This window comes from Sprattus sprattus (assembly GCF_963457725.1).
Source record: "Sprattus sprattus genome assembly, chromosome: 13".
Classification (NCBI taxonomy): domain Eukaryota; kingdom Metazoa; phylum Chordata; class Actinopteri; order Clupeiformes; family Clupeidae; genus Sprattus; species Sprattus sprattus.
In genome coordinates this window covers 17,985,234-17,999,779 of record NC_137911.1, presented here as the reverse complement: position 1 = coordinate 17,999,779, position 14,546 = coordinate 17,985,234, and the positions used below count along the sequence as shown (strand labels likewise).

General features: G+C 41.6%; 1 protein-coding gene across 1 annotated transcript in view; it reads right to left on the bottom strand.

Moving 5' to 3' along the window:
- LOC308374425 (protein phosphatase 1 regulatory subunit 37) overlaps window positions 1–14,461 on the bottom strand; it is a gene marked incomplete at both ends in the record, with an annotated part of 18,292 nt that extends 3,831 nt beyond the window's left edge. The window contains 10 exons of the mRNA XM_080850202.1: window positions 598–764; window positions 1,054–1,195; window positions 2,823–2,935; window positions 3,418–3,573; window positions 6,324–6,471; window positions 7,843–7,962; window positions 8,053–8,153; window positions 9,542–9,587; window positions 13,630–13,727; window positions 14,320–14,461. Coding sequence (XP_080706328.1) covers window positions 598–764; window positions 1,054–1,195; window positions 2,823–2,935; window positions 3,418–3,573; window positions 6,324–6,471; window positions 7,843–7,962; window positions 8,053–8,153; window positions 9,542–9,587; window positions 13,630–13,727; window positions 14,320–14,461 — 1,233 coding nt within the window. The remainder of the gene's footprint in view (window positions 1–597; window positions 765–1,053; window positions 1,196–2,822; window positions 2,936–3,417; window positions 3,574–6,323; window positions 6,472–7,842; window positions 7,963–8,052; window positions 8,154–9,541; window positions 9,588–13,629; window positions 13,728–14,319) is intronic.
- Between the last annotated feature and the right edge of the window lie 85 nt (window positions 14,462–14,546).

The following is a 14,546-nucleotide window of genomic DNA, read 5'->3' as shown; positions in this document are numbered from 1 at the left end:
GAGCGAGGAGATAAAATCATGACAAACAGATGGCAAGTGTGCTTAATTATTTTTTTTTTCAATCCTGTCTGGGCATGTATTAAACTTGTGGCATCATTTTCCCTGGGCCCTACACAACCCATTTGAAAAAAAGAAACACACACACTGTAGGCTGATTTCTTTGAAACTACAGTTGCATTAGAGGGTGTGCACAAGTATTTGTGTGTGTATGTGTATGTATGTATGTATGTATGTATGTATGTATGTATGTATGTGTGTGTGTGTGTGTGTGTGTGTGTGTGTGTGTGTGTGTGTGTGTGTGTGTGTGTGTGTGTGTGTGTGTGTGTGTGTGTGTGTGTGTGTGTATGTGTTACGTGTCATTTTTTAACTCTGACAGCAGACCAATTATCCCGAGAGGAAACTATTCATCAGCACCACTGCAGCCTTTAATATAGAATCCAATTTTCATTAATGACAAATAAGGAGATAAGGTCACAACAAAACGGTCCAAACCAAATCACTCGCCAGATATAAAGTTCGATAACGTTAAAAAAGTCAGACCTTATTCTGACAGCGAGGTGGTTGTAAAGACTATGATATGATTGACATGAGGCTGACCTTTTCTGGCTTTGACGTCAGGTCCAGGTCCAGAGCGATAAGGGAGGCGTTGATTCTCAGGGCTAGAGAGACGGCCATCAGGCCCCCACAGAGGATGTGGTTTCTGCGAACGTCAAGGCGTCGTATCTGTGGACTCTCTGCAAGAAACTCAGCCAGGGCCACAGCACCTGGTGTCATTAAGAGAAAAATATAACAATATTACTAAACACAGACTGGGATAAATAGGTTTGGAAAAGAACCATACACAGCCAAGTTTAGTAACAGCAAATGGGGAGAAATGTATCATACCAATCTTTATACCAACTACATAATGTTGTTTATATCAACATAATGATATTCAATTTCATTCCTGCTTTCAATTCAGTTTCAGATTTGACGTATATGGTGTAACAGTGGACACCAAGAAACCAGAAAGAGTGGCCTGTATGCTGAAATCCAGAAGAAAAAGTAACAAACCTTCGCAGGTTATCTGTGTATCTGCTAAGCCTAGCTGCAGTATAGACCTATTCCTCATAAAGGCCTCCTTGAGGATGTGGATGCCCTCATCCTTTAATTTATTTTGGTCCAGCTTTAAATTTTCAAGTGTCCTTAAATGAGGCTGAAATACAAAACAAAAAAGTCTAATGTTAGAAATGTTATTGTTTTCAGTTTTGAAATAGAGACACACACACATGAACACGAACACCTACACACATGTATGTGCACACAAACACACACATACGTACACATTTACTGTATACTCACATCACATCACACCCACGCACCCGCGCGCGCACACACACACACACACACACACACACACACACACACACACACACACACACACACACACACACACACACACACACACACACACACACACACGCTACATCTTGAGGGTTGCCTGTGATGGCTGTATGTGAGCATAATGTGAGCGCAGCATAAAGTGATGAACTGCTGAAGCCTGTGGCACCCGCCCACTCCCCGCCCAACACTGCGCCTTAGAGGGGATCCTCCAGAGCATGTTGAAGGCGTCAAGCCTGGGCCGTGATTAGCAGCGCTGTAAAGCAGGAGATGGCAGGGGGACGTGAGGGAACGCCATCGTTGTGTAACAGACGTGGAAACGCTCCTGTTCGTCACCCTCATCACCACCACTCTGTCTCTTCACCAAAAACACTTCACCAACGCGAGCAGTAACGTCTGACGTGCGTTGCCAGGTTTGTTTCATCATTCCATTTGTGCATAATTGTTGTGTATATTTCATAACCAACGGGGAACAACTTTTATTTTCATTCTGTCTCACTAAGGTAAGGGAAACGGATTTAACTCTCGTCTAATGCTATCCACCTGGTCACCCTCGAATCCCGTCACTCACATTAGCATGCAGTCCTTTATCTTCCAACTGATTGCTATTATGTGAAATAATATAATTCAGTGGTGTTCATTTGATCGGAGCACTTCAACGCCTGACCAGATAATGGATTCTCACTTTGTCGACTCTTTTGAGGCACCCCGGAAGGCGAAAGAAAAAAAAAGAAAAGGTTAATAACAGGCCTTCTTATGTCATATTTGACATGACCAGCCATTGGACTAATTATATTCATTATGGTCGTAAGGATGTCTACTTCTCCTTCTTAATGACAGACCCCATGAAAAAGCCTCTAAACACATATCTATTATTTAATCAAACTGTTCCTTTCTCAAACTGAGAGGGCTAAATGGAATGTACGTGCTGTATTTTTGGCCTGGATGGAATCGTGTTGAATATGCTAAGGGTCTTCAGATGAAAAGAGAGCAGGCTGTTAATTTGTAGGCTTTTGATTTTACCAATTGCCCTGAGGAGACAGAAAGGTACAGTTTACGCTGACAATCAGAGAGGACTAAAAGGGAATGGTGTTATTAAGGTTCAAAGCATGGCTGAGGGTAACTGCACTCATGTTAAGATGAGAACAGGACACTCAGGAGGACTCCATCCACTGTCTCTGTGAGTGAGTTAACATGCAGCGCTGATTAAGGATGGAGCCGGATTTAATGACAACATAAACGTGACAAAATAAACACCCTCCATATCTCATCACCACTTTATCCTCCCCATGCATTTACATCAGTCAAGGGCATTTCCTATCAGCGCACACAGCATAGTCCCTCCGAGTTGGCAAAGGCATTTTCCCCAACTAGTTTTTGTGATATGAGCACAACCAAAGCGTATGTGTGTGTGTGTGTGTTGTGCTTTCCCTATTGCTTACCAAAACATTTGCCATAGGTACCATGCCAGCGTGTGTGATCTGGTTGTTGAAAAGCACCAGAGACCTCAGGCCTGAGTGCTGATATTTCAGCCCATCACACATTTCCTCTAGACCTGTCCATGGATCACAAATACTCATTAGAGGTATTTACATACACATTGGCACTCAAAGGGTCTCTTATGCTGTGATCTCCTGTGTAGTGTTATAGTCCTGCTAAACTCAAAGGGTCTCTTATGCTGTGATCTCCTGTGTAGTGTTATAGTCCTGCTAAACTCAAAGGGTCTCTTATGCTGTGATCTCCTGTATAGTCCAGCTGAATTCTACACGGTATCAACCGAGCAAACAATATCATTTGGACATAAAACAAAACTACTGGATGAGCCGAGTAGGCCAGAGACTCTGTCCCTTCTGCAGCTATGTAGTTAGTATGTAAATACATCACTGTAATTAGTTTAACCAAACTACAAATGTGTGGTGATGATATGATCTTCTTCAAAGTATTTTTAAAGCATGCCAACACAGTGTTCACACAGGGTAACTAAAATAACATTATGAGGCTGTAATTCACTTAGTCTATCACGCAGTCGGATCTTACCCTCATCAGCTATGAGGTTGTTGCTGAGGTCCAGGGAGCGCAGGCTGCAGTTGTTCTTCAGGAGCTCCCCCAGGTGCATGGAGTCCTGGTAGCTGTTCAGATCATTGCTGGCTAGACAGAGCTCCTGCAGCACGGCGTTCTTCTTCAGAGCCCCCACTGGAGAGCACACACATGACGCGCATGAGAGTCATTTAGAAAGGGAATTATTGATTTGATTTGATTATCTAGAGGACATAATAACAGGGAGGAATGTAAAGGAAAGCATAGGCTTAAGAGGTGACAAAGTAGTGATTCATATTATTATTATTATTGAATCTAAAAATATATGGAAGTAAAAAATGTCAAATGCTGTTGCAACACAACACAGTAACAACTCCAAGAAAGAGGACCTCTCTTTTGTGAGAAAAACACAAAGCAAGGGCACAAATCCATGGCACCCAAGCCTATACTTCGACAGGAAAAATACAGTCATTTTGCTGGAAACAAATGATCAAGCATAGAAATAAAAGCTGGGGCTACTGCAGTGTTTGAGAAACGCAGGGTAGCCTACATTAAAATATTATTAGTAACACACATCCATAAATAAAACAACATCTGAATAATAATCCTGTTTATTACTGTTATTGCAATTATTGTTAATCGCAACAGTATTACAATTGTTGTTCTCTGTCCATAAAAAAATAAAAAACATAATCTTGTTCTTTGGCAGTTCGTTGACGGCGGCAACAGACTACTGTCTCCCAAAATCAATGCAGCAGATTTGATCAGGCCCTTTTGGGTTGCATGTGGAATGGCAACATTGTCATTACGCACAGTGGGAACCAAATGGGGGGGATCGTTGGATTGATTTTGGGGACTCCACGGTGAGGCGCAGCCAGTCCCGCAATCAGGGCCCCGCAGATCGATAGCAATGATCAGCAGCTGGGCGCCCCACGGTGAGGCGCAGGGGGCCGCAGAGCAGCCCCAAAATATCAAACAGACCCCCGAGGCTTAAAGGGACAGAGCCCTTTCTCTCAGACGGGGGAGAGTGGGGCATAGATGGAGCAAGAGAGAAAAGAGAGATGAACGAAGAGAAAGAAAGACAGAGAAGGTGAGAGAAAGAAAGACAGAGAGAGAGAAACAGAGAGAGAGAGAGAGAGAGAGAGAGAGAGAGAGCGAGAGAGACAGCAAAACACTTCCTGGATTTTCTCCTCTACTCTGCTGGCAAACAGAGCTTCTCCACCTGTCAGCAGCAGCAACAGTTTTGCATTTATAATTAATTTACATTTTGCACTTTTCCAAATCAGCTTGCAGCAAAGATACTCACTTCATCAGCACTACAGCAACCCATGGCCATGTTAGTTGAACTGCCATTTTCTAGCAGGTGAGCATGTTAAATGCCCCTTTCAAATGACAGAATATTTTAGCTGCACATGGTGAATTTAATGGAGATCTTAAATAAATAACTCATGAATGGCTAATTACAAAATGAAGAAAAACATACCAAAAAAAATCAGAATCTGCATCTTAGTCCTGATGATTTTTTTTTCTAAAGGAGCTTTCAAATATGTTTTGTAAGTCGCCTTAGACCAAAGCATTAAACACTTATTCAATTGAATGCCACTTGGACAGTCCAGCCTCTGAAGTGCCTTTCTAACACACCACTTATGAGCATCTCATGGAGGTGATACTGCGGGTGGACAGGGAGAGAGACAGAGCGGCCCTGTATCAGGCAGTGCTGGACGCAGTGTGTGTCGCGTGTGTGGACTCAGCAGTGTGTGAAGTGACAGGCAGAAGATTAGGACATCTAATCCCGAGCGTCTCTGGCTGTTAGGGTCACGGGGCCAAAATCTGCCATGCCTCGCCCTGTCCGCCGTCATCTGTTCCTGCTGGCCAGGTTCGTGTACGGACACTGCTTATCTGGGCAGGCACAGCCGTAGACACACACACACACACACACACACACACACACACACACAGAGAGTCTCTATGACAGCACACACTCTGTGAGACACACACCACAGAGGGGCTCTGCTCTGACCGCTGAAGGTGTCACTGTGTCTTAATGTCTTAATTCCTCGCTGCACTGGTAGGTGTGTGTAATTTACACGCGTGTACATACATGATTACAGCCTATCTGAGGGGAGCCGCAGGAGGCAGGCATTAAACAGAAGGAGACAGAAAGATGGCGGGGGATGATACACCTCTCTATTAAATTTGCATTCATTATCTTAAAAGTGCCTCACTGTTTTACGTCATATCCCATTCGACCTAATCACGACTTAATCCATTTAATAGTCTGCGCAGTGTAACAGTGTAAGATACGAGCAAAGGGCACTTCGTTTCCACACAGAACCACCAAAGCCTTGATATAATATTTTCAGCCTGAGAAATACACCTCTAAGTATGTTGTGTTTCAAGAGCTTCAGCAGCCTATCTGTGCACACAGCAGTGATGCTCTTGAGTGAGCACGAGACACTGAAGAAGACTGGTCCATAATAACATGCATAGGCTACTTCACAACATGTGGGCATCTGGACCCTGCACAATGCATTGGGCCATAAATATCAGCTCTGATCAAATGTTTTGGAATTAATATCTGACAAAGTTAAGAAACAATAGACTATTTATAAGTTTTCAATTTCACTACACTTTAATTAATATGTTTAATAGTGTTTTCATGCACCACACGTAGCCATTCTTGAGTACATCATTTAAGCTTCCAGCATATAAACAGTTTCACTCTCCCCCTAATCCACCTTCATCCCCATCCTGCTCCTATAATTGTAATGACACTTTCATTCATATTATGCATGTAAGTGTTAGTGTTAGTGTTAGTGTTAGTGTTAGTGTTAGTGTTAGTGTTAGTGTTAGTGTTAGTGCTAGTGTTACACATGATCATTCTGGAGTGCATCATTAAATCCTACCGAGAGTGAAGAGGGGTCTGCCACTGAGGCTGGCCTTCTCCAGGTGCAGAACTGTCAGTCTGCTGGCGAGGAGGGCCTTTGACAGGGCCTGCGCCGGGTACTCCACCATGGGCATGTTACAGGCATCCAGTCTCCACAGGCAACTGCTCTGTCGACACAAGACAGCCAGCCATCACTTGCAGGAATGGAGGGATAGAGAGAGAGAGAAAGAAGGAAAGGAAGGGATGGGGTGGAGGTGGTGGTGTTTGAAGGTTAGGAGAAAGGGAGAGAGAAAGGGAGGGGGAAGTGGAGAGAGATAGATAGACAGAGAGAGGGAGGAGGAGAGGTGGAGAAAAACAGAGATAGACAGAGAGAAGGAGATAGTAGAGCGGGGGAGAGGTAGAAGGTGATAGATGCATAGAGAGAGAGAGAGGAAGGGGAAGATGTGGAGAGAGAGAGAGAGAAGGAGGGAAAGATGTGGAGAGAAAGAGAGCAAAAGAGAGCGAGAGAGATAGAGAGAGAGGCTCTGGGGCCGAATCTGCCCTTGCTACGGACTGGTCGCACCGTTTCTCTCACTCTCTCAATTTCACCTGCAGTCCTTTCATCAAACCACTCACCTGTCTGAACAAGCAGCAAAACATCAAAAATGGAAAACAAGTTTTTGACTAGTGCTGCTGCCAAATCTGGAGGCCATTGTTAGATTCCATCCCTAGGTCCATCAAAAGATGTCCAGATTTTTTCTCTCATTCTTGTTTTCTTTCTTTTTCATATTTCCTGGAGACCTATTTTGATTGATCTTGAGAGACACAGCCAGAGAGAGCGCCGGTGGTGGCACCATTGAAGTCCATCAGATCATCGCCACATGAGGCAGATCTCCTCTCTCTCTCTCTCTCTCTCTCTCTCTCTCTCTCTCTCTCTCTCTCTCTCTCTCTCTCTCTCTCTCTCTCTCTCTCTCTCTCTCTCTCTCTCTCTCTCTCTCTCTCCTCTCTCTCTCTCTCTCTCTCTCTCTCTCTCTCTCTCTCTCTCTCTCTCTCTCTCTCTCTCTCTCTCACTCTCACTCTCACTCTCACTCTCACTCTCACTCTCACCCTGGACTTGTGTCGGCTGAGTGTATGATGGTGTGATACTACTAATGGGTCAGCCACAATGATATAACCCAAACTCTAAGGATGGCTTTCTGGGTTCTGGGTATCAGAATAATCGTTCTTTTAAAAAGATGTACATACGCATCCATTTATATTACCAATTATAATTTCCTTCGTGTATTAGCATATATCATGTATCCTTTGTGTATAACCATAGAGCCCAAGTATATGGGCCATATCAAAAATTGAGACTGGCACTATTATGTAATTCCAGATATAATATATACAGCATATAAATCACAATAAAACTAACGTGGACACATCGATTGTAGAATGTGTGGCTGTCTTTCTGTCTGACTGTGGTGGTGTGACATACGGTTACCCTGCCAACAGCTATAGACAACTCTGTGATTCATGGCTAACACATCTGTCCTGTGAGCCTGCACACTCCTTACCTGTCTGGTGAGACGGGAGAGGGCCGACCATCCAGTAGGGCCCATGCGCAAATTGGATGAAACATTCAGCTGACATGCCGACTCGTAGTACAAAATCATCTCCAATAAGGATGATGCACCCTATGAAATAAAGATACAGTTTATATCGCACGGAGAGCTACAGGCATCCATCTCTTCTAAGAAGATTTTCTTCTTACCACACAAACTTACATTTTCCTCAAGTTCTGTCTCTTGAAGATTGATGGAATCAAACTGCACAGATTTCAGAATTGCCTCGAGAGATTCACACGAGCAGTAATCTAGCCGTTCACCTGAAAGCCAACAAATGCTTTTAAAAATCCATTAAAAAGCCAGCCTTTTTTCACAGCTATGTTGACTAAATACATATAAGTATATACAGTATGTATAAGCCTCAGCGTCAGGAAAAATCAGGACCGTAATCCACAAATATGCAGCCTATAATATGCACACATATAGCAGACTGCATGTGACTTGTTAGGAGTTAAGAGGAGGACATTCTCATGAAGAAGAACATGTCTCATGCCCTCCCCGCATACTCTCGAATCAAAGGGCTTGTGATTACTCAGGAACAGATGACTTTTAAACAAAGCCTAGAGAAACACTTTGATGGCCACAGTAGTCCATCTCTATTAGGCACATTCCACCGAGGCCCCAATCCTCTCACACACTCTTATCTGCCTGGTCGGGGGAGAAATCATATGGCTGCGAGCTGTGTGTTGGGGAGATGATAATGTATTAATCATTAGCATAATCATTTGTAAAATGATTTAGTTTTCTGTTCTTTTTTTTCTTTCTTTTTTAAACAATAATCACTTTTCTCTATCATATGAAGGAGATCTGAATTCCTATTTCCAAATCCCCTCTGCCCTGCACAGATAAAGATGCAGGGTGGCAGGATGATGGCATCAGCTCATTCTGAGGAGTGTCAGTGAGGGACGACGTGATGACCTGTGTTTCAATATTCTGACAAAGGTCACAACAAGAACTCTTTAAAGTTTTATTCAAACCCTGTTTAAAACAATGGGTTAGAACTTGCCGTTTTTTTACCTTATCCAAAGCAATGCTATTTATGCTTGTTTTTTGGGGCGCCCAGGAAAATGAAAGATAGCACACTAAAGATGTTTGTGGTCTCCTCGCCATGGCGTGATCCTCTAATCATTATTCCTAATGTTTACTAAAATGCACCAAATGTTAATGGAGCAAGTTGACTTAATCCCCTAAACTAATTGGCACATCTCTAAAAATGGTCATTATCAAAACAGGCATGTTGCCAACACTATAAGCCTTATCCAAAATTGTAATTGAATTTAGAAAAATAGAAGCACTCTTACATTTTTTTGACCAACACAAATCAGAGATCAAAATGTACCATATGCAATTAAATAAACCATCTCTGGTGCAAAAATGAATGATGTTTGGGACCATCAAAGGCTGATTGCAGCCTGCATGATATTCATGGTACACCTGGCTTTGTTTGAAGGTAGGGTTAGTAGGCCTTTGCTTAAATATAGGTTTGATGATTGATACAGGCATTCTAGCATGTCACAACGACAGTATCAATATGAGTGGCATCTTCCTTAGAGAACAAACTAATATTACTGCAATATAATTTGAGAGTTATAGTTGACTTTAGAAGCTTCTTCTCCACCATTAGAAACACAAGCATATTTTCACTCACCTCTTAGGTCAAGACATCCAGCTCTCGTGCCAACGGTGGTCACTAGCTACAGGCAAAATAAAGAAGAACAAGATCATTTTCTGTTCTGGCAATACTAAGTTAATGCAATGGCAAGTGCATGTTTCTAATTTTACTGTGAAGTCATTCGGTCGTTTCATACGTTGCCCCCAGTTTATTGTTGAAAGCATCAACCCTTACCAAATAAACGGTTTATTTTAATGTTACATAGCTGGACATGCTGCTTAAGAATCAGCATCTGCGTCAGAGTTGAGGCATCACTGCAAAGACAGTGGATGAGATTTTGTGTTCTTTTGTTTTTTTTATTTACCTAACAGTCATAACAGGCAATGAGAGCCCTTCATTATAACAAAAAGAGAAATACAAAGGTGTATCTTGTCTCCGGAAGCAAAATGCGATCGGTTGCGCAAGTCCAGTATCTAGTGAAGGCTCCATTTGGGGGAATTCTATTGTGCGCAGATGCCTCATTCTCCTCTTTCTCATATCCGAAGCATGTTGTCTTTCATCATTAAATATGATTCATTGTTCAAAGCACAAGGGAAACAAAAGGACCTGCTCTACTGGTCTCCACTTTACAGTATGGTAGCACAAACAGCCAGGGATACTACAGAGGGAATCAGTGTTCTGAACAACAAATGTATAAATGTACACAGAATGAATAATCTGCCAATTGTACTTAATGAATAACACATGCCAAACTATTTGTGTTATGCTATGGATTACAGGCAATACAGACATTTAGCTGAATGTAGCTAATGATATTGCTTCATATTGCAAATATGAAAAAAATGTAGCATTTACATTGTGTGTGTTACAGTTTGTGTTGTTAGTCGTAGTGACTGATTGTGATAATCAGAAAATGTAAGCTAATGTGGGAATGTTTGAATAGATTAAAAAAAGATGCTTGCGAGTTATGTTGGCTTAAAACATAACACGGACATTCAACATTTAATTTGTTTATCGAGCATTGGCATACTGCATTAGTATCAGAAACCCAACAACAAATATGACCAGGACTGTGCTCTTCATCTGCTTTTCAAAAAGTTCTACAAGTTCATAAATGAATAAACTTCTGAGCCCCCAGATTTAACTGACGCACTGTGCCATGAGTTTTTTTTTTTGTTTTTCCAAGAAAAATGAAATGACTAAGTGCCAAACGTATTAACATGTCAGGAGGGAGAGAAGAAAATTAAATGATAAAAAGAGAGCGTTTTCTTTCCTGGGCAAAATGGGACGTAGTTTATAAACTTGACTTCCGCTGAGGCCATCTCTAGTGCATTTGCCATTCTTCACTTTCACAGTCCTGGAGATGCACTCCAGCGCTTGTTATTCTGGGTGGCTTTGTAGAAAGGACGTTTTCAGAGCCCCCCCCCCCCCCCCCCCCCCCCCCCTTTCCTCCCACCCTTTTAATTAGTTGAAAAAAAGGAACATTTTATACAGTAAAAGCTCTCAGGGGTTAAAATTGCCCGCACACTTTCCTTTCAGCATCTTTTCTGCAATAAAGGATAAATTATTTAAAATAACACGACCTTTTATCTCACACCCTTTGAAGGCAGCAAATTAAAAATGTAAATTGGGAGCTAATTAATATGCAAATATATTCATTCCCAGTTAACAATTAGCAATTAAACCTGCAGTGTCTAGAAAGAGCATAGACAAAATTAGTAACTTAATTTATCATTAAAGGGATGAAAACGTACACAAAAATTGTATTCACTTTCAAAATATTTCTGCTGTCTGTCTTTGTTCACCAGCACAGATTCTGCAAGTGAATAGCAGGGCAGTTGGCAAAATAATTAGCAAACCTTACTCTGAATCCCTGAACTGAAAATGTCAAATATGATGTATACATACGTATGTACCCATTTCTTGCTTTGGAGAATGAGATGCATACACCATTCAGCAAACAAGAGAGAGGACAGTGTGAAAGACAGACAGAGTGATATGGATAGAGAGATAGAGACAGAAAGAGAGAGAGAGAGAGAGAGAGAGAGAGAGAGAGACGAGAGATAGGACCTTTAATCTTGGCTCACTATCGTCCAGAGGATGAAGATACTCATTCAATTTTAAGTCCCAAAGTTCTTTATACTTGATGGTGTTTAAATGCGAGCAGACGGGAAAAAAACCCTCTTCTCTATGTCAGAGGCAGAGGAAAGAGTTATTGCATATAAGAGGGTCGAGGGCTCACTGCAAAGGAGTGAAGTGCGGTGCTGCTTTCACATCCAGAGAAGAGGAGAGCCCAGGAGGAGAAAAAGGAGGAGGAGGAGGAAACTGCACCAAGCCCAATGGGAGAAGTGTTTGGTTTGAACCAAACTCCTCACAAGACCAATGGCTTTCCCTAGGCAAAGCCAGAGTCTTTCATGAGCCTCTCTGCTCCTCACATCAGTCGCGATACAAATGGCAGCACAGTTCCAAGAGGCGCAAGCAGCACACATCATCACTGTGGGCCCAGAAGGTACTACTGACTGTGGTGTTTGTATGAGATAAACATACAGCAAACACACATTCAAGCTACAGTAAGTATGTGATCACAATCTACACTAAACTTACTCATCTCATAAAGCACTCAGAAAAACTTAAATACAGTTATGTGATCTTTGCACATGCAGTGCTTGCTGTATGCCCTTGCAACAAATATCTTCACATTTCTCCTATAATATGTCTTGTCATTTCTCTTTACTTTATTACGATACTCCTTTATGATATGGACTTCACAAGAGGTTTATGAAAATAAGTTTTAAAAATCCCTAGTTAAGTAACACTAGGAAATGTGTAAAAGACACATTATTTGGCTGTGTGTGCACACATGTATGCATGTAAGGCTGGACATGTGTACAGAGATCATCTGCGTGAAAGATTAAACTCTTCACTACCTTCACCAAAGTTTTTAATAAGGTCTGCTATTTCAATGGCACTAGTTGCATTAAGGTACGTTTCTCATTTGTTGCTCTCTTGTTGCTCTCTTGTACAAGATCACAGAATAAGTGTCAGAAACTCATTTGTGAAGGGTAAACTTCACTGAGGAAATAACTTGAAGCATCAGGCTCATCTGTAAAAACTCAAAGCCTGGAGTCTTGGGCTCAGCCTTATTATTGTTTACCTCTCTTACAGAGATGTAACCAAAAGCAATACTGTTTTATCCACTTTCAACATTTCAAAGAAAAGTGAAAGCCCACGGGTGCAATAAAAGCTTTAAATAGTTTTTCAACAGCCATCCTCAAGGGACATCCCGGCCTGAAAATACCTAATTTAATAAATATGCTCTTTAAGCAGCAAGCCCCATTTTGCATACTCTTATTAGGCATTCAGTTGCTGCTCTTGACTAAATATCTCTCCTTTCAGCGTTGAGTTAGCCATACATATTTTACTCTTTTAAAGGGACCACCTACACTACTTTCAAAAGCAATTGGCTTCATTAGCACCTCCAAGATAATACTGTACTTAATGTAAGCACTCCAAAGCCTCTAATTTCCTACAAATAATTCTCCTTGATCTAATCATAAATTTATGCAGAGAAGACACCGATGCTCTTAATATATCTGGCCCAAGTGAAACAAGTAAGTGCATGGATTGAATTATGCATGCCTGCTGTGTGTGTGTGTGTGTGTGTGTGTGTGTGTGTGTGTGTGTGTGTGTGTGTGTGTGTGTGTGTGTGTGTGTGTGTGTGTGTGTGTGTGTGTGTGTGTGTGTGCCTGTGTGTGTGTGTGGGTGTGGGTGTACACGTCTGTGTGTGTGGATGCGTATGTGTGCATGGTCGGTTTATGTTTGAGTCAATATTCCTGCGTGTGCGTGTGTGTGTGTGTGTGTGTGTGTGTGTGTGTGTGTGTGTGTGTGTGTGTGTGTGTGTGTGTGTGTGTGTGTCTGTATGTGAATGACTGTGTGTGTCTGAGCGCTAGCCTTGTGCATATGCAGGGTTCTCTCAGGAAGTGATTTTTTTTTTGTACTGATAAATGTTTTCATTGACGCTTTTTAGTCAACTAATCAGTACTGCTAGTCACTCGCTGCAGTGTCAGAGATTGGCACCATTCTTAATTGCTTCCTAAGATGTCTCTGCATCCGTCATGTGTTACCTTTATCTGCTCCAGAACTTTCAGGTTGGGTTGAACTTGATGCTTCACACAGCTCTGTTCATAGGCAGAGCTGATGTCTGCCACAGTATAACAGCCATCTAAAATAAAAGATGGTTAAACCAGTCATTTAAAGAAATTGTAAAACTATCTAGTTGTAAATTGTATAACTAACTAGAACTATTTACAAATAAAAAATGCATTTTCCAATAACCAACATTGTCATATTATGAAGAACATTTATATTATGTTACCAGAAATACCAAAACTCTACTTGATAACCAGGCTTGAGATTTAGTGATGCCCTCAAGTACTGTTGTTATACTTTGTATTGGCTGCTATCTATCCATCCTTAACTCAGTAACACATACAAAAGAACAAGAAACATTTATTTTCATTCATTTCATCATTGTTGGCTACATAGTTAGTAGCATTATATTATCACCAAGATGTCATGTGGAAATGCTAGACACGTAGCAAAAACACAAACAATACAATCTGTAAAATAATTTCGCCCATGAGTTTAATGGCATGACCTGACATGCATGACAGCATGACTTACACAAATATTAAGCCACTTGTAAAACTTGCAATGTGTTTAAAGTGACCAAATACTGAGCATGCAACGCTATGTCATTTTAAGAAAAATATCACTGATCACAACTCATGATAACACAGCAAAACACAGCTCACCAGCATTTTGTGTGTCTTTGTACTCCGCAAATCCTGACACAATTTCCTCATCTGGAGGGAAAGACACACGCTTGTCACCTCTGCCCTTGCCTGTTGATTCTGAGAAATGCTCTGTATGTTTGTCAGCTTGGAGTTTTGTCATACTTCACAGTGACTCACACACAGAGAAAAAAAACTAAATCAATAGTACTGTCTTGAGAGAGAACAGGCAATAGCTCCACAAGTTG